Source organism: Orycteropus afer, unplaced genomic scaffold, assembly GCF_000298275.1.
Source record: "Orycteropus afer afer isolate SDZICR_OR568_19922 unplaced genomic scaffold, OryAfe1.0 scaffold00052, whole genome shotgun sequence".
In the NCBI taxonomy this organism is placed as follows: domain Eukaryota; kingdom Metazoa; phylum Chordata; class Mammalia; order Tubulidentata; family Orycteropodidae; genus Orycteropus; species Orycteropus afer.
Window position 1 is genome coordinate 13838470 of NW_006921639.1, and position 23973 is coordinate 13862442.

The following is a 23973-nucleotide window of genomic DNA, read 5'->3' on the forward strand; positions in this document are numbered from 1 at the left end:
AAGTAAGTGGCAGAACATGACACCATTCCTGTCTTCCGTTAGAGCACTATCCTCTATGAAGATGGTAAGGGGAGGCAAGGCTGCAGCAACTGTTCCTTGTTTTTTTTTTCAAAGCTTTCTCTTGGAACTGCAGGTTGGTTTGTTTTTTGCAGTAACAAAATTACACAAAAATTTTTTGTAATTCACACACAATAAGACATTTAAATCTTTAAGTGAGATCAAGGAATTTTTACCTGTGCACACACCCCATACTTACAATCCAGGTCACATACAGGCTATTTTCAACACCGTAGAATGTTCACTCATGCCCCATCCCAGTCATAAAAGTTTCCATAATGGAACTGTTTTTCCCTCCCTCCCTCCATTTATTTGAAGATAAACTCTAGAATAGCTTATTTTGCTTTCTGTTTTTGTTTTTTAAGAGAAAATCAAGCTATTAGCCTTGTATTTTCCTCAATTGCCCGCCCCTTGCTGCGACAGGAGGCCACATTGTATAGAGCCAGCTCCTCTCCTGTCAGGGATCCCAGCGCCTCCTGAGCTCAGGTGTCCAGGCCTCTGTTTAGCAAATGAGTAGGTGGGAAAAGAGGCTCATTTTCTTGAACTACCCACAGGACACCAGTTTCCTTTCAAAGGAACAAAGGACCATGTGCAAGAGGAAGCCAGTTGGCGACTTTTCAATGGAGGCAGTACCCTCCTCCACTTCCCCCTAATGGAGTCCTCCTCTTCCTATTATCTTAACAGCTCTGGATGAGGTTAGGGCCAAGCTGTTCCATTTCTGGGCCATTGGTTGAATCCAAGAGGCCAAATAAGTTCAGAGACTCCCCTTGATAATCTATCACATGCCAAGAGGAAAACAGCTTCTCTGTTCATTTGGGCTTTAAGACGGGGACAGGTCGCCATAAAGCAGAACGCATTCGGAGGACCTCGGCTCTCTTCGTGGCCTCCCAACCCACTGTCTAATCCAGCATTTCCCCATCCCTGTCCCTGAAGAAGTCAGTAAAATCAATTGCCCTGCAGTCTGTTCAGAATATTTCTTGACCATCACTCCAGGTAATTTTTTTTCTAAAGTCATTTCTTTAGTCCAATGTGGGTGGGCCTGGTGGCTGGCAGCTTTTGTTGATGGGTGACCAGATGACGCCCTCAGACCAACACTCACTCACCAGCCCTTGGTCTGGTCCAGTCATCTTTTCTGCCTTGTCACTTCGACCCCCACATGCTGGGGAGGGGACTTCAGATCACAGAATTCCTGCAGCTTTTCTTCTTGCTCCATAATCTTTTATCACCACTTTAAGGCTGGTGTTCTTTGTCCTTTTTCCTCTCTTTATGAAAATGCACACTTTGCTTTTAAAGTTCTCTTTGGGTCTCCAATGTCCCCCGGCTCCTCTCCTCGGACAGAGTCGGTTTCTGTCATCAGCACTGAGACTGTTCACTTCACTTTACGCATTGTTTCCTGGTTCAAAAGCTAATTACTAAGTAGTTTAAAGAAGCCCTTTGGTCACTTAGATCTTTCATCGGAAAATATAAGCTTGGGAAGGGAACGGTAATAAAGGGCCATTAGCACCCTTTGTTTGATGTTGTTTTTCCAGTCAGTAGAACAAGATTGATGAAATGTTATGTTTGGCCAAAATTTGAGTTTTCATTTGGAATTCAGTGTTGAGAGAATGGGCTGTCAGAATCAATAAGTTTTCTTTCGCTTGGGATATGGGCATGTGGTAGTAATTAGCAATATAAGGTCTTTAGTTGAGCAACCAAGCATGGATTCTGGCAGCAAACATAATGAGAAACTACAGTTGTTCTATTTCTAATGTCAAAAAGTTTCCAGATAAAATTAAATGCATTTGCAAAATGAAAGCAGCTAAACTTTGTTGAAAGATGGAGTTCAGATTCTTAAAATAGCATGCTGTGTGTGTGCTGCGTTTTTATCTATGCATAAGTATGTGTGTTTTACATACGTACACTCTTCTTCCCAGGATTTGATCAAATGAATGCCCAGAGAGTAATTAAAACCTGTACATATCAAGGGATCTGTCTATGTGTGCGTGTTTTATTCCGAAATTACTTTGCTAACAATGCATTAATTTGTCAGAGAACTCAAGATAACTTGCGATCCAAAGCTACAGATTAAAGTAAAAATAATTTAGGCAGAGAAGCTCAGGGTTTTGTTTATGCAACACCCAATTTCAGAATATTGGAAAATAGAAAAATTTCATTGGCATCTGATTTTCAGTTTTAATTTACGTGTATGGCATGATGTAAACAATTGGTGTCCACTGAAACATCTTTACCATCAACATGTTACCAAGGACCTAGAGTGACTCCCTCCACCACTGTCATCGATATTCTTCACCTGACCTCCCACAGGACATCCCAAGCTGATGGTGGATGTGGTTGCACATGTGTGTATCAGCTATATTTATTAGGAGGGTTTAGTGGGCCTCCTAAGAATAATAGTTTTGAATGTACAAAAGGGTCCCTGGTTTGTACAAACTGTTAATGAGCTTGGCTGCTAACCAAAAGGTTGGGGTCCACCTGGAGATGCCTCAGAAGAAAAGCCTGGTGATCCGCTTCTGAAAAAACCAGCTGTTGAAAGCCCTGTGGAGCACAGTTCTGTTCTCACACATGGGGTCCCCGTGAATCATAGTTACTGGCAACTGATTTGGTTCAAGTATGAAAAACTAAGGGTTCAGTGTAAGACTGCAGCAGGAGATCTCCCTGAATTTAAAGTGTTGAGGATAATTAGCCTCTGGGGCCGAGAGCCTGAGTCTTATTCAAAGAGTAGCCCCATCTTCAGCCTAGCCCCACTCACCTGCTCAGAGCTGTGGGGCCATTGGGGTGGTGGTGAAGTTCCTATGGCCTTTAGAGTCCCTACTTACTCTCCTTCCTCCCTCAGCCCTTGGAGGTTTTCTGACTCATAGCGACCCCTCCTTGGGTTTCTGAGGTATCACTATGGAAGTAGATTGCCCAGTCTTCCTTCCGAGGAGTGGCTGGTGGGTTTGAACTGCCAGCCTTCTGGTTAGCAGGCAAATGCCTTAGGCACTGCGCCACCAGAGCTCACATAGGAATAAATAATAAAAGATAAATTTGTTGCCATTGAGCTATTCTAACTCATAGTGACCCTACAGGACAAAGTAGAACTGCCCCACAGGGGTTCCAAGGCTGTAAATCTTTATAGCAACAGACTGCCTCATCTTTCTCCCATGGAATGGCTGGTAAGTTTGTACCACTGGTCTTTTGATTAGTACCCAAATACTTAACCACTGTGTCCCTAGTAAAAGACAAGGAGTAGACCAAGCAGGAAAGAGAATGCGATTAACTTGGAGAAAGGTCCCCAGGCCGGATAAGGAGATCCTCTGTTCTGGTTGTGGGAATAATTATCACAGACGAAGTGCTCACTCCATCTGTCTGTAAAGTGTGGCTTCTCTTAGAACACTTCCTTAGACAGGCAGAAAAGAGGGCTGCATACTTCTGGAGATGAGAACATGAATCAAGAAAGCCCAACGCTCTAGGCTTCCTTATATGACAAATAATATAAAAACTACAGATACTTGCTTTTTCTTAATTCGCACTGCACCCCTAAGAGGAGGGTACTATCATCATCTCCATTTGAAATGGAAGAGGAAACTGAGGAACAGGGTGGTGTTAAGTAACTTGCCTGACATCATGTAATTAGTAAAGGTGCAACTGGGGTTTGAACCTGGGCAGTCTGCTCCACTGAGCCACACTGCCTCTCCACATCATCTCTTGAGGCCCCTTTCAGGTCTAATCTCAAGGATCCTGTTGTTGTATATGTCTCCCTTCCCGTACGTATGTGAGGGAGGGAAACAATGGTGTGGGTTTCGCTATGAGTCTGTTTCCTCCTGCTTAACCACTGTGTCTACCAATGCTGTCCCAAGGATCAAGGAAACAAATGGGGAAGGGAGATGAAACCATTTCTTCCATTATTATTATTTATTTTTTAATTTGGCCTGACTAGAAATGTCAACTTCTTGTATACTTGCAGCAGTGAGGCACTTTCAAGGATGGACAGTCAGATCATGGTCCAAAGTGAGATCTGTGGCTTATTTATGGCTTTCAACACTATGAGCCCATTCTCTGCTTCCATCGTTTGTAGGTAGTTCATTTCCTGGGTTACCAGCCATGGCAAATTATAGTAGTCTGCCAGAAGTTGGGCTCACTTCCAGCCAGATCCAACAAGCATACTATCTTAAGAACATTCTTTGTTCTTGCAGATTTATCCATCAGTGCTATTTAATTCTCTTCCTGGTCTGAAGTCCAGCCTAATGCAGTTGTCTGGTGGAATTGCACAGCTATCTGTGAGAGTATCCTCACTATCCTGGAGGAATTTGGGCCAATATGTCTTCAACCTCACATGTGGCCTCAAAACTGAAAGGGGCCTCAAAACCACATAAAACCCCAAATCAAACCCAGTGAATTGAGTCAATTCCAACTCATAGCGACCCTTACAGGACAGAGTAGAACTGCCCCATAGGGTTTCCAAGGTTGTAAATCTTTATAGAAGCAGACTGCCTCATCTTTCTCTTTGGAGCAGCTGGTGGGTTCAAACTGCCAACCTTTTGGTTAGCAGCCCAGTACATTAACCACAGCGCCACCAGAGCTCTTTCAAAACTACATAGGTGGAGAGAATTGATCATTAAAAATGAAACTATGAAAAACTATGAAACTTTCATTATGTCCTTTAAATGCTCTTATTTTAAAGAGTATCTAATGATTTAGAACAAAATTTGAAGAAGAAAAAACAGCTAAGGGCAGTTACCTGCCTCATTATCCATTCCCATCTTCCATATTCACTGGTTTATTCATTACATTACATCAGTGGGCGTTCACTGAGTACTTATTATTACATGCCAGGCACAGCATTAGGTTGTGTTGGATGATAGACATTCAGTGTAAACAACCTACTTGTGGAATCTGTGCTTGTGGATTTTATCGTCTCAAGGAGGTTACAGACAGTGAGCAGGAGTATAAAGAAATACATGACTCCTTACTTACCAATGTGGTTAGTTTCCAAAGACCAGGTCATTATGTGAAAATAGACATCATGTGAAAAAGGAGGATTTTTTTTTCTGTTTTCAGACTATCCCTTTCTTTTTTTTTTCAATTATTATTTAGAAAATATGATCATAGGAATAATAGCAGCTAAGACTTACTCATGTGCTCATCACTGTAAGTCCAGTTACGGGTTATTCTTCTGGAGGAGTCTTAGAGGAGACAAAGCTGGATAAAGCCAGATTGTGTGACTGGAGCACCTTCCCGCGCTGGGTCAGAGCTTCCCTTGTGGGGCCGCCTCCAGGGCTCCAGTCCCGCCCCTGCAGGCCCTGTGTTCAGGATCGTGAGCCACTCTGCCCTCTGGGCCTGGCGAGTCACCAAGGCTGTGGGCTTCCTGTGAGGGTACTGGCAGCCCAGCAGTGTACCCGGTCCTAAAGCTGAGGCTACCGACCCAGTTTGGCTTACTCTGGGGTACCATTAAATTCACATGCATTTCTTCCAAACCCCATTTCTGCTGCTGCTTTCTTCCTTTCCTATTTCATAGCAGTTTTGAGGTACAGGGTCTCAGGCCACATAGGAGCTGGGAACCCAGAACAGACAAGTGTTCTTGTTCGGTGCTGCCTGCATGTCCACCTGTAGGCCATGGCCACAAGGAGGCCGGCCCCATACAGCAGCTAGGTGGGGCGTCCCCACTGACAAGAGGAAGTGGAGGGCACGGGATCATGCAGCCCAGGTTCCCAGAGGCCTCCTGGAGACCCTCCTCAAGGGAGAGGATGCTCTACAGCCGTTGTCGCCATGCCCCCATCTTGTTAATGCACAAAGTAGTGTTTGATTATTTATTTTGGAGTATTGTCATAAATGTGAAACATCAGATAACAAGATAGCTGATAAGTGAGGAGTAGGTGTATACCAATTATGCATTTTAATATGTACTGGAGAAACAAAAGCAGACTGAGATTCTATGATAGAGAAAAAACGGGTTATGCACACCTAGATTAAGTCGTTCAAGGAGGTGACACCTCAGAAGAGGTAATGTTAAAGTTTATAAAATGACTACCTAACCCAACTAGCATTACATCCTAAATTGAGGTGAGCTAATACTCTAGGTTTTCAAATTCAGATTTGTGAACCTTTCTTGTAACTATCCATCTTTAGTTCTAACTACAAAGGAGTAAACTAATTTCTCTCTCAAACTCTAACTGTACTCTCTCCTCTGACTTACCAGTAGAGGGCGTCTCATTTGCCTTTCCAAGTTCCTTACTGTTGGATCCATATTTAACTCTGTCTTTCCTTTTACCAGGAGCTCTGGTAGCATAGTACCTAAGGCACTTGACTGCTAACCAGAAGGCTGGCGGTTCAAACCCACCAGCCACTCCTCTGAAGGTTGGGCAGTCTACTACTGTAGGGACACTACCTTGTGTGTGTGGGTGTATTCCTCTTACCAGAAATGGACAGGCTTCTCATCTCACTCATCATCCTTTGGTCCTTTCTGAGCCTTCTTTCTTGGCTGTCTCGTATCAACATGAAATTCAACTCCATTTTCTCCATCACCCTTAGGAATTTTTGTCTGCCTTGGTTCTAGACTTTTTTTTTTTTTTTTTTAAGGAATTGGAATTTGAAACAATCTGCTATGATTGGATTCTTTCTCTACAAAGAGTCATTTAATCTATTTCCCTTTTCTCCCCTATGTTCTACCTTCACCAAAAAGAATTAACATGAGTCCTATCCTTCATTCATTCCACATGTGTTTATTGAGGGCTACTAGCCACCAGGCTCTGGGGACAGATACATTTCTACACACTCATAAAAATCTCCAAATATGCCACATCTCCCTTTAGCTGCTCATTATATGATTTGGCCACCTAAGTGGTTGGGAAATTCAAACTTAGAGCTTATTTAAAGCTCTCCTCCTGGTTCTTGAAGGTGACATTCTTCCTAAAATAACATTTCCAGCCCTACTCCTTCTGAGAAAGCCTGGCCTCTAGCACTTGGGAATAAGATTCAGGATTAATTCATGGAGTGTTGACTTAGACTAAGTACCGTGGCCCCCCTTTCCTTTCCTGTTTACGTGTATCTCGAACACCACTCACTCTCACTTCTCGTCAGGCTGCAAGGGGCAGACCACTCCCATGAGAGATGTTTCCTATCAGATGTCATTTACAATTTGTATATCACAGACATTCTATTAATACTCCAAAGACATCGATCTGGTTGACATGTGACTGAAGCTTTGCATTTTGCATTTTATACAAACTTCAGTTCTTTGTCAAATAAGCCATTAAGCCTATCTCCTTGCATGGTCCACGTGACTCCCCAGCCTGAACTCCCTGGCAATTTCTTCAGATTCCTAAATTTTAAAAGCCATAAATTAGCAAATCATCAACATATCACCAGAAAGGATCATCTGGTAGCGATTCTAGTCCGAAGGAAACACAGGCCTCAATAACTGATCTTCACAAAGATACAAAGAACTTTAGACAGACAGATACAGTAAATAGGAAGACAAACAGATAATTCAAGTTGACAGACCATCTTGGACTGATTAGACATTCTGCTTTGATTACCATTAAACTTTTTGGGGAGGAAAAGAAATGCGATTGCCCTAATACCTTGGAAAAATGACCCTTTGACTGCTTCTGAAATTCAGTATGGAGGGGCAGACCCCAAAAGCAAGTGCTATTAGATGCTGTATCGTATAATGTAATATGCCAGATATTCTTTTCTGACGAGTGGGGTCTTGGTGGGTGTGGATGTGGGCACTTCTTTCTTTGCATCTGTTTTGGATTCTTCTAAGCCACATCTTCAGTCCCTTTCAAACTTGAAGCTCTGTTTAAAGAGACTTGGATGCATATTAAATCAATTTCCTGATAACACTAATGGAATGAATGCTTGCCCCCCTCCTCTCTACTTTCCTGCTGCCTCTCTCCCTTCCACACACATATCAAAATGTTCCAGCTATTGTTCTGAAAACAAGAATAGAAATGTAGGTGGGAGAGCCATTGAGAACATTAAAAATAATAAAAAAAAAGTTTTATTTAAGCTTAGACTTTTTTAAGGAAGAAATATTCTTTCTTCCATTAAAGAAAAGAATTCTGTATATTGTTTTTCTAATTATTATCCCCGATGATTCTTTCTGCTCAGCCTTACCTTTGATGAGTAAATCCTTACTGGTAGATTCAGAATCAAAAGAACAAATGTAAACACCAAAGATGAAGTCCCACCATTTTTCTTGTCTTCCTGTTTATGCCATTCATTCTGATAGAAGTCTTTCCAAAGCTGTGTAAAGCTGTTCCTACTAGGTTTTGGGTTTATCCATTGCTGCTACCATTATACACTGAACATAAATGAGGAAACTTTCTAACTGGCCAAGTCCATTGTCTTTTTCTTCTTCTTCTTATTGTTAAAACACTGTATAGGCTGATGCAGGCTGAAACTCATGGAGATCAGAATCTGTTGCTAGAGGGACTGCCTCTCCACATTTGTGTTTTTAGTAATGGTGTCACTTGTCCTTTCATGGTGTTGCCTAACAATGGCCTGCTCCCATGGTAGAACCACAGGAAATCTTTATCTCCTTTTTCTGGTAGCTTCTTCAGTAAGGGGACATGGAAGCCACTCAACAAGAGATTCACTCCTTCTCTGTGAGGTTATATGATCTTAGCCACTGATCCTAAAAGACAAAAGCTAGCTAGTATACAGAAAAGCTTTAGGAAGATGCCCATCCCTAATTGTTTGCTTAACAAACAATTATTCAAACCTCTACCATGTGCCAGGCACTGTGCTGAGTGCTGTGGTTAAAAGAATGAACAAGAAGATAAGATTCCTCCTGTCCTAGAACTCATACAAGCCTTTGACCCATCAGGACCACCTAAGGAACCAGTGGCAGCCAAGCAGAAACGTAACTATATAGGAGCATCATCCCAGTGAAATGCTCTTTTGGTAGAAACTATGTTGAATTAAATGATGGTGTAAAGTAGTCATGAAGGTGGCAAGCATTTTTGAGGGATTGCTGGTAAATCGTTTCATAATTCATATTCATCCAGTATACTCATTGGCATAGTTTGGGGCAAGGGTAACACTAGGGTACTTGTCCACCTAAAACCTAGGTATCTAATGATGCCCCCAGTACAAGAGGGGTGCTGAGAGGTTTGGAAGGGTAGGGAGGTGCTGATGCTACTCTGAGGTCTACCCTATTTTCACGTCTCTCCAGTCTCTCTGGAGCATATATCATGGATTCCCCCTGTTCTATGTGTGTAACATGATGAAGCACATGCAAATGTATTGGGTCTATTCACACAGTAAATGGCTAGCAGCATGTGTGAGTTGGGGCAACACCCTTGAGTGTGGCTGAAGGACAAAGGGAGAATGTGCCAACTTGATTGTGATGAGAGAGTCACACCCAGTAGCATGTGCTATAAAACATGATGTTTGATTCCCTAGGGTGTTAGAGATAGAGGTGGGGTTTGCTTTAAAATCAAAGCTAGCATGGCTCACTGTCTCCATGGCAAAATTAAGAGCTGTCTCTGTTCAGTTTCATTCTTCCTTTATTCTACCTTTCTATGCCTCGGTCTTCTCTTTCCTCAATGCCTGCTTGGTTAGAGGTGTCATCATCAAGTGGAGACAGACAATTTTGCATTGGTCTGAATAGAGGAAAGTGCCATCCAGTGACCCAATTTCTCTGTAAGGGCAGAAACCCAACTAGGATTTGAAGAGTCAGGCCAAGCGGTGTGTGTGTGTGGGGGGGGGGGCTGGCTTACTTAAAAATGGTCAGAAGCCTCCTAGTCTGAAGTAAAATGCAGAGGGGTAAGGTGTTGGGAAGGGACACAGGAACAACCAATGCAATTTGTAAGAGCCAAGCCACTATGAGATTGCCTACTTAAGAAAGCTGTACAATTGCTACTCTAGGAAGGAAGGAAAGAAGGAGGAGAGAGAAGGAAGCCCAAAAGGTAAGAATACCTTCATAGTGGGTTATCATGAAACTAAGTGAGAAAATAAAGTTAGAGCTCTTTGGTTGTAGCAACCAAAACTGATTTTTGCTAACTTAAGCAGAAGAGGTGATTTTTGTTTGTTTGTTAAGGTTAGAGTGTCTTATAGAATCCAAGATAAAACTCAAGAGCAAGATCCCAGAAAGGACAGATAAGAGCCAGAGAAGCAGAACCTCTGGGGATTCAGGAAGCACAACTTCAAGGGAAGTCTTTCAGGGCTTTGCTGTCAGAGTGAATCAGCTCCGCTGTCATCTTAGTGTCAGTCCATTCAAGATTTGTATTTGGAGGAGGAAGCACTGATTGGCCTAGCTTGGGTAGGGAACCTCGATTAAAGGTCCCAAGACTGTATCTAATTAAGGAGAGGTGGTTGTCAGAGGGAAGGTACATTCTGGACAGGCAAAAACAACTAATATCTCCTACATTGAGTTTCTTAGTTGTATTTTTTTCTTTAACACTTGGGCTGAGGCTTCATGTTGGCCTGATGTTGTTAGCTGCCAAGGAGTCAGTCCCCACCTCAAGACGACCCTAGACAGGGTGGATCACTGTGATCCATAGGGTTTTCATTGGCTCGTTTTTGGAAGGAGATTGTTAGGTTTTTATTTCTAGTCCATCTTAGCCTAGAAGTTCTGAAACCCGGTCAGCGTCATAGCAGCATGCGGGCCATCACTGGTTAGTAGCTGCACATGAGAGTCGTTGGCCAGTAATCAAACCCAGGTTATAGTTTGGTCAGAACATCCCAGTTTTCTCTGTTGTGGCTTCCAGTTGTCTGTCCTCTGACCTTGGGGCTCTGTGTAACAGAGTCTCCTTTGCTGCACTGTTGGAATCAATTTGCTCAGCCTTCTGCCACCATTTACAGAAACAGCCTGTCTCCTCCAGAGTAGCTCTATTGACAGCTGGGTAAGATGATTACTTTATTCTCTTCCTCACTAGGAGGGAGAATGCTTTTCCTTCCTTTGTGATTAGCAAAGTACTAGATGTGGCAGTGGGTAGGAAATTACTTATCATCCCCCCCCCTTGTTTTCTTTCATTTATTTTAACAGGAAATGGTTAACACAAGGGTTAGAGATTGAGCGGGCAATACACACTGCTACATTTACCAAGGCAAAGGATATCCAGGCCAAGCACACTTCTACAGCTAGTACACGGATCAACAAATAGTATTGAAAGCTCCACGAGTTTTGGGTCCCGAGCCAGATTCCACAGTGGGGTGGAAAGATGAAGCAACACAATCTAGGGTTAGCCTTGGTTAGTCTTCAGTGATCTCCCCCACATAGAAGCCTGTTCCTCTGGGACAGGCTGTCAGTAAAGAAAGGGGTATAACAGAGGAAGCGGGAAGGTAGGAATTGGATTAGCCTTCTTCCTTTTTGGCTTTGGGGTCATGAACCTCAAGGGAAAAGCTGGGTAACAGTGACCCTGAAGGACCTGACCCAAATCAGGGAAAGCTGGCTTAAGATGAAGCAGCCCAAAAAACCATGGCCAACTGATATAGAATGCAGAGGCCAGAAACTTCCTAGATCTCAGATTATGTGAGAAGTTATGGAGTGGTAGTTATGCAGATACTGAATGGTTCAAATTCAACCTAGAAGGAGAAACATGAACTTTTAGTACTGATCACTGTGTGGTTTTGGTTGTTAGGTCTCTAAACCCCACCCCACCCCCAACTTGCTTTATGATAAAATGCTGCTGAATTCCCTTGACAGATACTTCTTAAAATTCATTCCCATCTTGTCAGCGGCTACCAATAGTGGGAGGCTTTGCTAGGAGTGAGATGAGGTTGGACGAGGAAAGCATGATTAGAAGGCTCAGCAAAAAGACGGAAGATATTCTAGCATATGTATTTGATATAAATATTATAGTTTTACAGAGACATCTAGATCAATATATGCCACATTTCATCTACCTCCTTGACAAAGTGAGCACAATGTATTCAGGGAAAGCTGTATAGGATTTTCAATTTACTCTGTATGATTTATTGTGACAGGAGAGCTATGGGTTTTTTAAGTTCTTTATACTTGTTCCAGTAAAAATGGATATAGTATCTTTAAAAATAAACAGCCCAGAGCTGTGCATTTTATATTGTCTTCCTCAAGTGAGGCCAAGCAAGATCTAAGACCTCCCTGCCCTTGGGGGACCTGGTTGCAGTCAGATTGGCTTCAGTTCTTGCTCTTTAGCTTTTTTGGAGGAGTGGGGCTAGTGAAAAAATAAACAAGGAGATCAAGAAGCTGTTGCAGTCGTCTAGACAAGATGTGATGATGCCTTTAACTTGGGTGGTGGCAGAGGGCTGGAGCGGTATGGAAGGATTCATCACTGTCAGCTGTGAGCTAGGTAAATCACGGTAGCCCAATCAGTCTGGGTCCCTTCATTTTATAGTGACTGTCCCCAGGTCACACAGAACTAGAAGCCCCATCTCCTGATTCCCAGCCAGGGTCCTCTCCATGGCAGTAGCTGCTTCCTCTGATGCAAAGCATCAAACAGAGCTTTGCCCTTCCCCTGGCACTCACCTTGCACTGAATTGCTGGACCTCAGTTTCTGCATCAAAATGATGCAGGTACTAGGCTAAATATTCTCTACGGGCAGTTCTGATGCTAAGATAAATGTGAGAATGTGGAAGAGAGCCCATTATTGTCACAGCTCCTATTTTCAAAGGCCACTGGGTCTAAAAGCAACTACCTCAAGCCTTTTCACAATATGTAGAATTTAGTTTTCATTGAGCTAAACTCAACTTCAGTAGACCTCTGGATGTCTAGTCAAGTGATATGTCACTCACACAAGAGTCAGAAAAAGCCTTGTCTGGTTGCTCTTCTTTTTGTACCTTTTCTGTCCATCTCTCTCATGCCCCTTGCCATAAGTATACTAGTTATCCATTCTAAACGGCACCAATGGTGTTGAACTCTGAAGCTGAAGTTCCAGCTCTCCTTGGGCACCCAGGCTTTCCTAGCCTATCACCAAGAGCAGGGGAGAGAGGTTGAAGAGAATATGCTGGATTTGATTTTGGAGGTGGGGATGGTAAACAATGGGAGAAGCACACCAATATATTTAGTAAGAATGTGTCCAGGAAATAAGCAATTGGCAGTTTTCTGGTAGAGTTCAAAATACCAAAAATAATAAACCATTGCCTGTTGAGCCAATCTAGACTCAAAACCACCCTATAGAATAGAATAGAACTGCCCTATCAAGTTATCAAGACTGTAATCTTTATAGAAGCAGACTGCCACATCTTTCTCCTGTGGAATGGCTGGTGTGTTTGAATCACCAGTCTTTTGATTAGCAGCCAAGCACTTAAACACTGTGCCACCAGGGCTCCTTAGAGTTCATACTAGACAAGCAACATCCTTCTTCTGATTAAGTCATGTCAGCCATGTGACATCATGTTTGCTCCACCACCCTCCAGTGTTACCAGTACCAGTTCATGTCAAGTTGACGCTGACTCATGGTGATTCCACATGTGTCAGAGTAGAGCTGTGCTCTGTAGCATTTTCAGTGGCTGATTTTTCAGCAGTAGATCACCAAGCCTTTTTTCTGAGGCACGTTTGGGTGGAATCCAACCTCCAACTTTTCAATTAGCGACCAGGCACTGTAACTGTTTGCACCACCCATTCACTCTAGCCCGTGTTTATGGACCCCGACCCAGCACCAGACACCACCTGCTTACATTGGATGAGTAAATTGTTAGTAGCTTCAACTTCTTTCCAGAAAGTGCCATCTGCTACTGTTTTGGCATTTAAGATGTTTTCTTGTGCAAATGAGATACATCTTTTAATCTAAGCTATTGGTATTAACTTAGATTACCTTTGCACAAGATTTTTCACAGAACTAAACAAAGTTTTAGAAAACAAAGTCTATCAGATCAGAAGTGACCCTTGATTTAAGTTTGTTGGCCATCTACACAAATCATGTGGCCAGATCCTATAGAAGTCAGTGTTCAAATTGCCAGTGGTCTAAAAGAGTTAAAATCTAGAGCCATAGATAGCAACAGCTTAGTTCCTTTCCTGGCTTACCTAAATATTCTCTGCTTTTTCTTTTTTTTTTTTTTTTAATTTTTTATTGTGACTCGAGTGCAATTTTACATAGCAGATTTGTTTTACATTCAACAGTTCATATACGTTTTTTTTTCGTGGCACTGATTACAGTCCCCACAATGTAATAGCTCTTTCCCACCTCTTCCCTGTGACTGTGTCCTCCTTCCTATTCATTCCTACCTGCCTAGCTTTTTCCTAGCTTTCTCCCTGTGCAAATGCTGCTTTTCTGATCTCCCATGGTTGATCTGTTCTTAATGGATTGTTTGGATCTTTGTTATCCTCTGGATCCCTGAGGCTGATGGGGAAGTCCTATGGGGAAGTGTCTAAACTGGTTATTTGCAGCACTTTGCAGCCCCTTGGCTTACCACAAATTGTGTGGTGTAAGTTAAAAACTTAGACTAGAGTTCCTCACCAGTGGGACTTCATGTTGCCTGCTGTCACTTACTCGTTGCTTTCTTGAGCTCTCTGGCCTGATTGACTGAAATCTAGTGCTACTACAACACTGTGATGGTTTAGATGAGGTTCATTGTCCAGTCCAGTCCCCAAACTAAGCCTCGCCCCTGGCCCACTGAGGGCCCTTCTAATACCCCCTTCACCATGTTTCCAGTAGGACCTCCTGTTGACCCAGCCTTGCCCTGTCATGAAGGTGTAGAAGCTGAAATCCTCCAGCCTATGTACTTTGCAAGTCCCTGTTGTTGTTGTTGTTTGCCGTTGAGCTGGACCCGACTCATAGCAACCCCTCCTAGGGTTTCCGAGGTGATATCACTATGGAAGTAGATTGCCCAACCTCCCTTCCGAGGAGTGGCTGGTGGGTTTGAACCACCAGCCTTCTGGTTAGCAGTCAAGTGCCTTAGGTACTGTGCTGCCAGAGCTCCTTTGCAAGTCCCTAGGTAGCACAAATAGTTAGCATGCTTGGCTGCTAATCAAAAGGTTAGCAGTTTGACTCCACTTAGAAGCACCTTAAAAAAAAAAAAAAAAAAAAGGCCTGGTGATCTCCTTCTGAAAAATTAGCTGTTGAAACCCTGTGGAGCACAGTCCTATTCTGATGCACAGGAGGCTCCCAGGAGTTGGAATCAACTCAGTGGTGCTCCCCCACCCCTTGGCCACCATCTTCTTAGTGAGAAGTTGAGTCAAAGACCTGGATCACATCCTGGACATGTCACTTTTACTTGGCTGTGGGATTTTGAGTATGTGACATAAGGAAATGAAGGTTCAGAGAGATTATCTGAAAAGATACAGATATGAAAACAGGGTTGTTTGAAAATTAGATGAGATTATATAGGCCACAGAGCACTTTATATCTGTTAGACAGTGATATACAGATGTCACATTGATCCCAGCAGTTAATGCTCACAGTGGGCCAGACCCTTTGCTAGGCCCTTCACATGCATCTATTAAAACAAAGAGATACCTATTTACTATTTAAGTAAATTAATCTATTTAAATAAATCTACTTACATGAATCCTTAGCAAACTGTGTGCATCACGTATTCCTCCAACCCTTCTAAGGCTCTGGTTTTTACTTATAAAACGTAGACTTTGGGACCTTGCCCCCAAGACTCTTGACTTATTCAGCATCAGAGTTGAGCATGACTCCTTACCACAGGACTACAAAACATGAGTCTCCAATAGTAGATTTGTAGGTGTCATGGGACCCAATAGAGATATTTTTGAATGTGGATCTTTTGGTGTTCTTCTAATTTTGTGGGGTTAACAGTTATCAGTTTTCTTCTAGGAGCAGCACAGCTGGCTTTCAATCTTACACTATTTTCAATTAATAAAGATACAATAATGTCTCTCCCCAAACTACTTCCACTGGAATTTTCAAAAGTTCTGAAAATATTTTTGGGGAATGACTTTTTCCCTGGTGCTCCAATGGGCTCCAGCAGGGCCTCTTCCCCCAGACCCTGGCTGGCGGAAGCAGATCTAATGCAGATGCTGAGTCAGAGAAGCCGTGTCTCCCCATCCATCAATTCTAACTGCATTCAAACATTTTCAATATGTGGGCTCCTTGATCACTTTCACTGTATAGAAAACAAAATGGAGGGAAATGATTATTGGCACAAAAGGGGGAAGCCGTAAATCTTCAAATCAGATATAGGACAGATTGGAACAATATGGGTTCTCCAAGGTTGCCATGATAATGTCCCTAATAACTCTCCTTGGGCAAAAAGGCAATCTGCTTTCAATCAATCTCATTTTTTTTTTTTTTCTCAGGAAAAATACCAATTACATTGAAGGAAGATTTTTTTTCTTCCTTTTTGATAAAGACTGCTCTCCACCCCAGAAATCATGCTGTAGCTAAAAGATGTATTTTCAATTGTCTGGAATAGTATTGGACAGCTAGCACCAAATGAGAAAAGTCAATCCATTTTTTTTTTTCCTCCTTTTTCTTGCCAGCATTTGTCTACTTCTTAGAAGAAGTGAAAGCTAATTAAAGGCTTAAGGGATAATATTGATTGCATTGGAATATATTTTATATGTACCCAGCACATTTCCAGCTAAGAGAACCCTGACTCTTTTTAGGGCTGAATAAATCAGCTGGCTGAGCCTTTGATTCAGGGTGAGAGGGGGAACTCATCTCCTTTCCTTCCACTTCGCATACATCCTTCCCAGGGATGAATGATTTCAGAAGAGGAAGAGTGAATGCTGGCAGATGTTCATTCACTGCTTTGCGTACAGGATAGAAAGGATGAATGTTCAGGCATTTCCTTGGACCTTTCATTGATTTGAGTCTGGCTTTGAATAATAACCAGGCTTATTCTGGTACAGAAATTTGAACTTTGCAATGCCTGCTGTAGTACCAAGAGACTGGCCAAATTTAACCCTCAGTTTCCTCAGCTATTGAATGGGGATGAGTAACTTGCCCAGGATCACACATCCTTTGTGGCAGAATGGGAAATCAGACCTGGGTACCTTTCACATCCAGGTAACAGGAATAACTAACCATATCTATGTCTTGTGTAGGTACCCATTAGCTGGATTCATACGAACCTTGTTTTTAATCTTGGAAGTTTGCAGGCAGAAAACATTAGAATTGTACCAGGCAGCTCTATTGTCATGTGTGGGGTAGTTGGGTAAGGAGGGAAGATCCTGTTTGGCAGTCACTTTCTGAGCACACTGAGCAAATTCACGATGAGAGATCTTAGTTAGAACATGGAAATTCATTTGCAGTCCATTTTGTCCAGAAAAAATGCACATGTACCACAAGAAACATTTTAATATATGGCATGGTAAAAAAAAAAGTATATTATCTCTGTGTTCAATTGACATCGTGTATTCTGATATACAGTGTGTTTCACAGCCACAGGAGGGAGTTAGGCACATGGGTTTCAGGCAAGACATTTGGACGGGCGGCCAGGGGCCCTTCCCTGAACCTTGCAGGTGCAGGTTGGAGAGCAAAGAGATCAAGCTGAAACATCTCTTCTGAAGTAGTCCTCTGACATCCCTCCCTCTTGGTGATGGCCTCTGCTTGCCCGATTGCTAACTGCACCACCGTAACAATAACAGTCCATAATGGTGATATTATTAACTGCTTTGTGCATATTATTGATTTACTCTTTGTTCTGCATGATTATCCTTTCACCAATGAGTTTACTGCATTATTCGCACACACTTAGTCATGCACCAAATTACAACGAAAGGGCAGGCTCTGGTAATGGCACCTAATGGAACATTGCATAAGTGATCATCACTGCCTCCTATTATGAGCTGCCTCCAGCCAGTGAGCACTCTGCCTGGTTGGAATGTGCACAGAGCAATTAGGAATTGCAGGAGACCTGGCCATTCTAAATTCTACCCAGCAAATTGCCGTGCTTCACGTTGCCACCTGCCCAAGTCTCAAAGCTTGGCCAGGGATGCCACCCCCTCACTGCTGGCCTGAGTGGGCTAGAGACCTGGGCTAAGCCCCTTGCTATAGCCTCTTCACAAGAAGCCAGTGAGTTTCATCTCTGTTCAGTCCCCGCGTTTGTCATGGGGCTAACTCTGGCACCAAACAGGCTGTTCAGAATCAGGTAGCAAATATAAGTGGGGACAGTAGCAGCCCAGGGGAAAATCCAGATTGGTCCAGGAGCCCCAAAATGTTGAAGGGGCTTTTGCATTTCTAGAAGAGGGTCTCTCGTGCTTGGGGCAGCCACCATCTCCGGAAAAAGAAGTCCACACCACAGTCTTGAATTCCATCTGCATCCTTTCCTGGCCTCTCCCATCTTGGGGTAAATTCCTTGGGCTCTCTTGGGAATTTTGGCTCCCCAGGAAAGTAGCACTCTCGGGATGCACAGCCTGCTGACATGATCTCCAATTCCATAGGCGTCCCTTCCCCATTTAGTCCTGAGTAATGCTCACTTACTGTAAAGTGGTACATGCCCCCATTGTCAGAGGAGTTATGGCAGAAAAATGCAAAATTTCCTTTTTACTGCTTATGGCCAGCAGAGCCTATAACGTGTCAAGCCACACATTAGCCACCCTGATAAAAGTTCGCTTTCTTACACACAAAATCATCGTTTCAGCAAGATTTGTTATCTCATTACCTGATAAGCTCTATGTCATAAACCAAGACTCATACGGTAAATCTCCTGGGAGGACACTTTGTGGGAAGAAAGGGAGAGAGATGAATCTGCAAGGGGCTTGATAATGCAGCATTTAAGCACAAGCATAATGTCACTTATTGTTAAATGCATAAAACCACTTGGCCAAACGGTTGGGCTTTTAATAGGATTTTGTGCAGCATCAGGTGAGGAGCCATATGCCTTTTCTGTCTAGGAGCATCTGAGCACCTGCTAGCCCCACTGCTTTGCCTCACAGCCCTCCGGGGATGGGAGCTGGGTTTTATGGAGGCTGTGGGAGGTGATGGATGCTTCCCTTGCAGCTGCTGCGCGTCCTCTGTCTTGCCAGGGGTGGGCTGCTGGGGCGTCACTGGGCCCAGCGGATCTAACTGGCCTCTCCCATGCAGGCACATTGTGGTCTGTGGACACATCACTCTGGAGAGTGTTTCCAACTTCCTGAAGGACTTTCTGCACAAGGACCGGGACGATGTCAATGTGGAGATTGTCTTTCTTCACAAGTAAGAGGCTCCTGGTGTTTGTAAGACCTCAACCCGACAATCCACCCAATGGGGGATGACTCCCACAGTCTGTAGGAGTGGGAGTGATGGTAACAGAATTGGGGGCCAGAGAAGAGTTGAATAACATCCTCCCTGCTGGTGTCAGTTGGGGAGAAATATCCAGAACCAATGGAAAGGGAAGCAGTCACTAGCTAAACAAGGAGAGCCAAGGCTGCCCCCGGGGAGGCAGTTCTGGAACCAAGTCTGAGTTCCTCTCTGGGAGAAATAACAGTGGGGTTCATTGCTGGTCATACACATCATTATTGTCCCCTCAGCACCCTGGGTCTTTGTGATCCAGGTGCATCCGTAGCATCTGGACATAAGATAATTAGCTGTGTGGTATGGACAACCTGGAGATGCAGGAGTGAGGTATTGACCACACCAGCCACACACATAAGAGGCAGAGCATAAGGTTGTAACAATTGCCATTTTTAGAAACCTCCAGCATGGGGTGCGATACCTGTCACTATGCACACTGTCTCTCATTTCCTCAGCAAAATGAGGAAAAGCACATGCTCTGGACTCAAATCATTCACTCTGAATCCTGTCTCAACCAAGCAGGGTACATAACCTCCCTGGCATTCAGCCTCCACACCCATAAAATGGGAAAATACTAATGATTGCCACCTCATTGGGCTGATGTGAGAATAAAGAGAAGTAATCCTTGTAACATGTGTAGCTAGGCACACAGTAAGTGTGTAATAAATGTTTACAGTGCCTAAAGCATTTGACTGCTAACTAGAAGGTTGGCAGTTCAAACCCACTAGCCGCTCCGTGGAAGGAAGATGGAGCAATCTACTTCTGTAAAAATTTACCATCTCAGAAGCCCAAATGGGTATCAATTATGAGTTGGAATCAACTTGATGGCAGTGAGTTTGGATTTTAGTTTTTAGTATCATAAAAGGTAAAACATGCTAGGCTGTACAACCAATTTAGGAGGTAAGCCTTATCTTCATTTTACAGATGAGGAAAGCAAGCCATAACCCGTCAACCCAAGGTTATTGAGGTTTGTAGCTTGATCCCCTTATAGGTAAATGGCAGTCTGCTGTGAGACTCTGGGGACTCAGCTATCTTGGCTTGGGGAACTCCATCTTCTTTTACCTATCATGGGGCCTATCCTAGTTCCATGGTGCAAAGGGCCAGGACAAAGTTCAAATGGTGGTGTCAGTTCAACGTAGTATTGGTTCAACATGGTGTTAACTGCCCAGAGTTTGATTCTGCTCAAGGGTGCACTGAGGCTATAGAATCCTACAGCTGACAGCTGACTTAAATACAAGCTTGCCTTTCTCCTGCCATTTGTTCTCAGAATGCCTTGGAATTCCTTGCTGCCCAAACTTCTGACTCGCTTGAGAACTAGCATGTTGCTTCTCAGCACTGACTTCTAGAGAGATAGGCCAGGCTATGATAGCAAAGGAGCAGATACCTATGGGCCCTGTTCAGTAGTTTTCTACTATCAGCCATGGGGCCCATCTTCTGCAGAACATTTCAGAAAGAGAAATACAGTGTAGGTTCTGTCCTCACATGGGTTGGGCAATTGAAGTAGAGCATGTGTGCAACAATTAGAGGACAATGTAAGATCCTGTATAAGCCAGTGAATGGTGAGGTCAATTTAATTAAGTGGCAGAATCAGTTGAGGGCACCAGTATCAGGGAGAGATCAGTGCTGCTTAGTTACCAGGGCAGATTTATCAAAGAGGTAGAGCTTGGAATGGACCCTGGAAGACTGGACGATTTGCATGGGCAGCTGCTTTTCTCTCCCCCACTGCTTTCTAAACTAGCTGGCTGCTTGTTGTTCAGTTGCTGGGATTCACCTTTGTGTCCCCAGCATCTGTCATTGTCAGACTTGTAGTAGATGTCACCATTAATTAACTTCTTTAAGCTTTGAGTTAAAAGCATACCTTGCCCTAGGGTTGTTTTGAGGTTTAAATGAGTTAATACTCACCAAGTGCAGAGCAGTGTCTGCCGCAAAGTAAATACTCGAAAATGTTAATACTTTATCGTTACTGTGTTAGGGCTTTATCGTTACTGTGTAATAAATGCTGGGCAAGTGCTGACTTAGCATTTGGCAAATTAAAAAAAAAAAAAAATGTCCTTGAGTTGATTCTGATTCATGGTGACCCTGTAGGACAGAGTGGAATTGCCCCATAAGGTTTCCAAGTCTATAATCTTTATGGCAGTAGACTGCCACATCTTTCTCCTGCAGAGAGGTTGGTGGGTTCAAATTGCCCACCTTTTGGTTGGCAACTGTGTGCTTTAACCACCATACCACCAGGGTTCCTACTTGGTACTTAGTAGGTTCTAATTAAATACAGATTCCTAGTGCCTAGCACACAGTATGATGTAGAGAGAAGGCTTTTTTTTTTTAATCTATGCACATTTAATTAATGAATAGATAGGTTAGTTTTTTTTAAATCCTTGTTTTCCAATGGGAAACATATGAAGTCCTGTAAGTCAACATGCAGTACACCAGATGTGTGGATCAGGTCTGTGCAAAAACAACACAAAGATAATCCTATCTCAGAGTTGACATTTTTGAGCCAGGCCTTAGGAGATATGAAGTCTGTGAAGAGGAGAAGCAGGGGAAGGGCATTTATGGTAGAGGGAACAGAGGGCCAGCTCTCTTAGGGGACCTTTGGACAATCACTGATGTCATGGTCTCAGTTTCTTGGTTTCTGAACGTAGGACTTCCATTCATAACAAAGTCAGACATTTTGCTCCAGGCTACGGAATGTGTAAAGGTCCTCAGCTGCTCTTACCTGGGTACTGGTTTTGGTATTCATTTGGCCTGAGTCTTACTTCTCTTGAGTGTGAGTCTTGTATTTACGGCAAGAAAGGAGGGGCTGCTTAGAGGGAGAAAGCTCCTTCCAAGTCTCCCTCTGTGGAAAGTAAAGAAGGGAGGTCCTGGAGACAGAAATAACTGAGTCCATTATACTAATGGCTCTTTCTTCTCTCCCTGCACAGCATTTCCCCTAACCTGGAGCTTGAAGCTCTGTTCAAACGACATTTCACTCAGGTGGAATTTTATCAGGGTTCAGTCCTCAATCCACACGATCTTGCAAGAGTCAAGGTAAGGAAGAGGAGGTGACTTCTGCTTTTATTCCATCTTGGGTTGGGGGTTCTGATTCAGTGCTGCAGGGACTTGTCTCCTAGGGCTGGTCAAAAGGCACCTCCTAATTTCCTAATGATATATATCGTTGTTGTTGTTGTTATGTGTCGTCGAGTCAGCCCCGACTCATAGCGACCCCTGCTTGAGTTTCCGAGGCAGCATCACTACGGAAGTTAGATTGCCCAACCTTCCTTCCGAGGCATGGCTGGTGGGTTTGAACTGCCAGCCTCTGGTTAGCAGTCCACCAGTCTTAACATCATCCTTCCACTGGTCCCAGGACTTCATTCTGCTGGCCCATACTAGGCCTCCTACAAGCATTCCACATGTGGGCTGGTCATAACAAGCTACCCAGTGGGTGTTGAGTCAACTCTGACTCCTGACAACCCCACGTGTGTCAGAATAGGACTGTGCTCCACAGGGTTGGCAGTGGCTGATTTTTCAGAAGTAGATCACCAGGCCTCTTCTGAGGAACCTTCAGATGCACTCAAACCTCCAGTCTTTCAATCAGCAGCCAAGCACATTCATCATTTGTACCGCCTAGTTAGAGCATGAACTTATTTTGCTGGTGTCCTCGAGATCTACACCTTCTCAGGAAGTGAGTTTGGATCTTGGTTTTTAGTATCATAAAAGGTAAAACATGCTAGGCTGTACAACCAATTTAGGAGGTAAGCCTTATCTTCATTTTACAGATGAGGAAAGCAAGCTATAACCCCTCAACCCAAGGTTATTGAAGTTTGTAGCTTTGCTTGATCCCCTTATAGGTAAATGGCAGTCTGCTGTGAGAATGGAGAGACTCTGGGGACTCAGCTATCTTGGTGTGGGGAAGTCCATCTTCTTTTATGGAGCTAGGGCTATCATGGAGCCTATCCTAGTGCCATGTTGAAAAGGGTCAAGACAAAGTTGAAATGCTGAGCTCTGGTGGCATAATGCCTAAGGCATTTGACTGCTAACCAGAAGGCTGGCAGTTCAAACCCACCAGACACTCCTTGGAAGGAAGGTTGGGCAATCTACTTCTGTAGAGATGCTGCCTCGGAAACCCAAGAACGGGTCGCTATGAGTTGAATTGACTCAATAGTGGTGAGTTTGGTTGGTTTTTTTGGGGAAAGAGGGCCAATCATATGTGCTCAATCGTCTCAAATACAACATAATCAAGTAAGTCCCATCTTGAATATTAACTTGGGTTCAACAAAGTTCGGACATCTATTATTTACATCTGTAAGGGACATTAAGGATAGATTATAAAATAAATTTTTCATAAGCCATAAAATTTTTTGAGCCTCCTTTTTTCCCTACCAAAGACTCAATGTGCAAAAGCTTAACATGTAGGTATCTGATAGTATTTGGTAATGGGAAAACCTGCCTTTCCAACACTTGCTAAGTTAGAATCTTCTCATAAAGCACACTTGAGGCTTAGAAAGGAAAGGGATACAACAAAATGGCATCTGCTCATTTACTCATTTTATATAGATTTCGGAAGCATATTCAATATTTGCATGCTTGTGAGTATATGGCGTAGTGCCTAAGGAATTTGACTGCTAACCAGAAAGCTGGCGGTTCAAACCCACCAGCCACTCCTTGGAAGGAAGGTTGGGCAATCTACTTCCGTAGTGATACTGCCTCAGAAACCCAAGGAGGGGTTACTGTGAGTGGGATCTGACTCTACGGCAGTGAGTTTGGTTTTGGTTTAGGGTTTAAATGCTAACTGATCATCACATAATTCACTAATAATGTAATTGACAAATATGAATAAGCCAAAGAGTTT

At 43.4% G+C, this 23973-nt stretch overlaps 1 protein-coding gene across 1 annotated transcript in view; it reads left to right on the top strand.

Annotated features, from left to right (window-relative positions):
- KCNMA1 (potassium calcium-activated channel subfamily M alpha 1) overlaps positions 1–23973 on the top strand; it is a 1147148-nt gene that overhangs the window by 841642 nt on the left and 281533 nt on the right. The window contains exons 9-10 of the mRNA XM_007938677.2: positions 18957–19067; positions 22067–22172. Of these exons, the coding sequence (XP_007936868.1) occupies positions 18957–19067; positions 22067–22172 (217 nt within the window). The remainder of the gene's footprint in view (positions 1–18956; positions 19068–22066; positions 22173–23973) is intronic.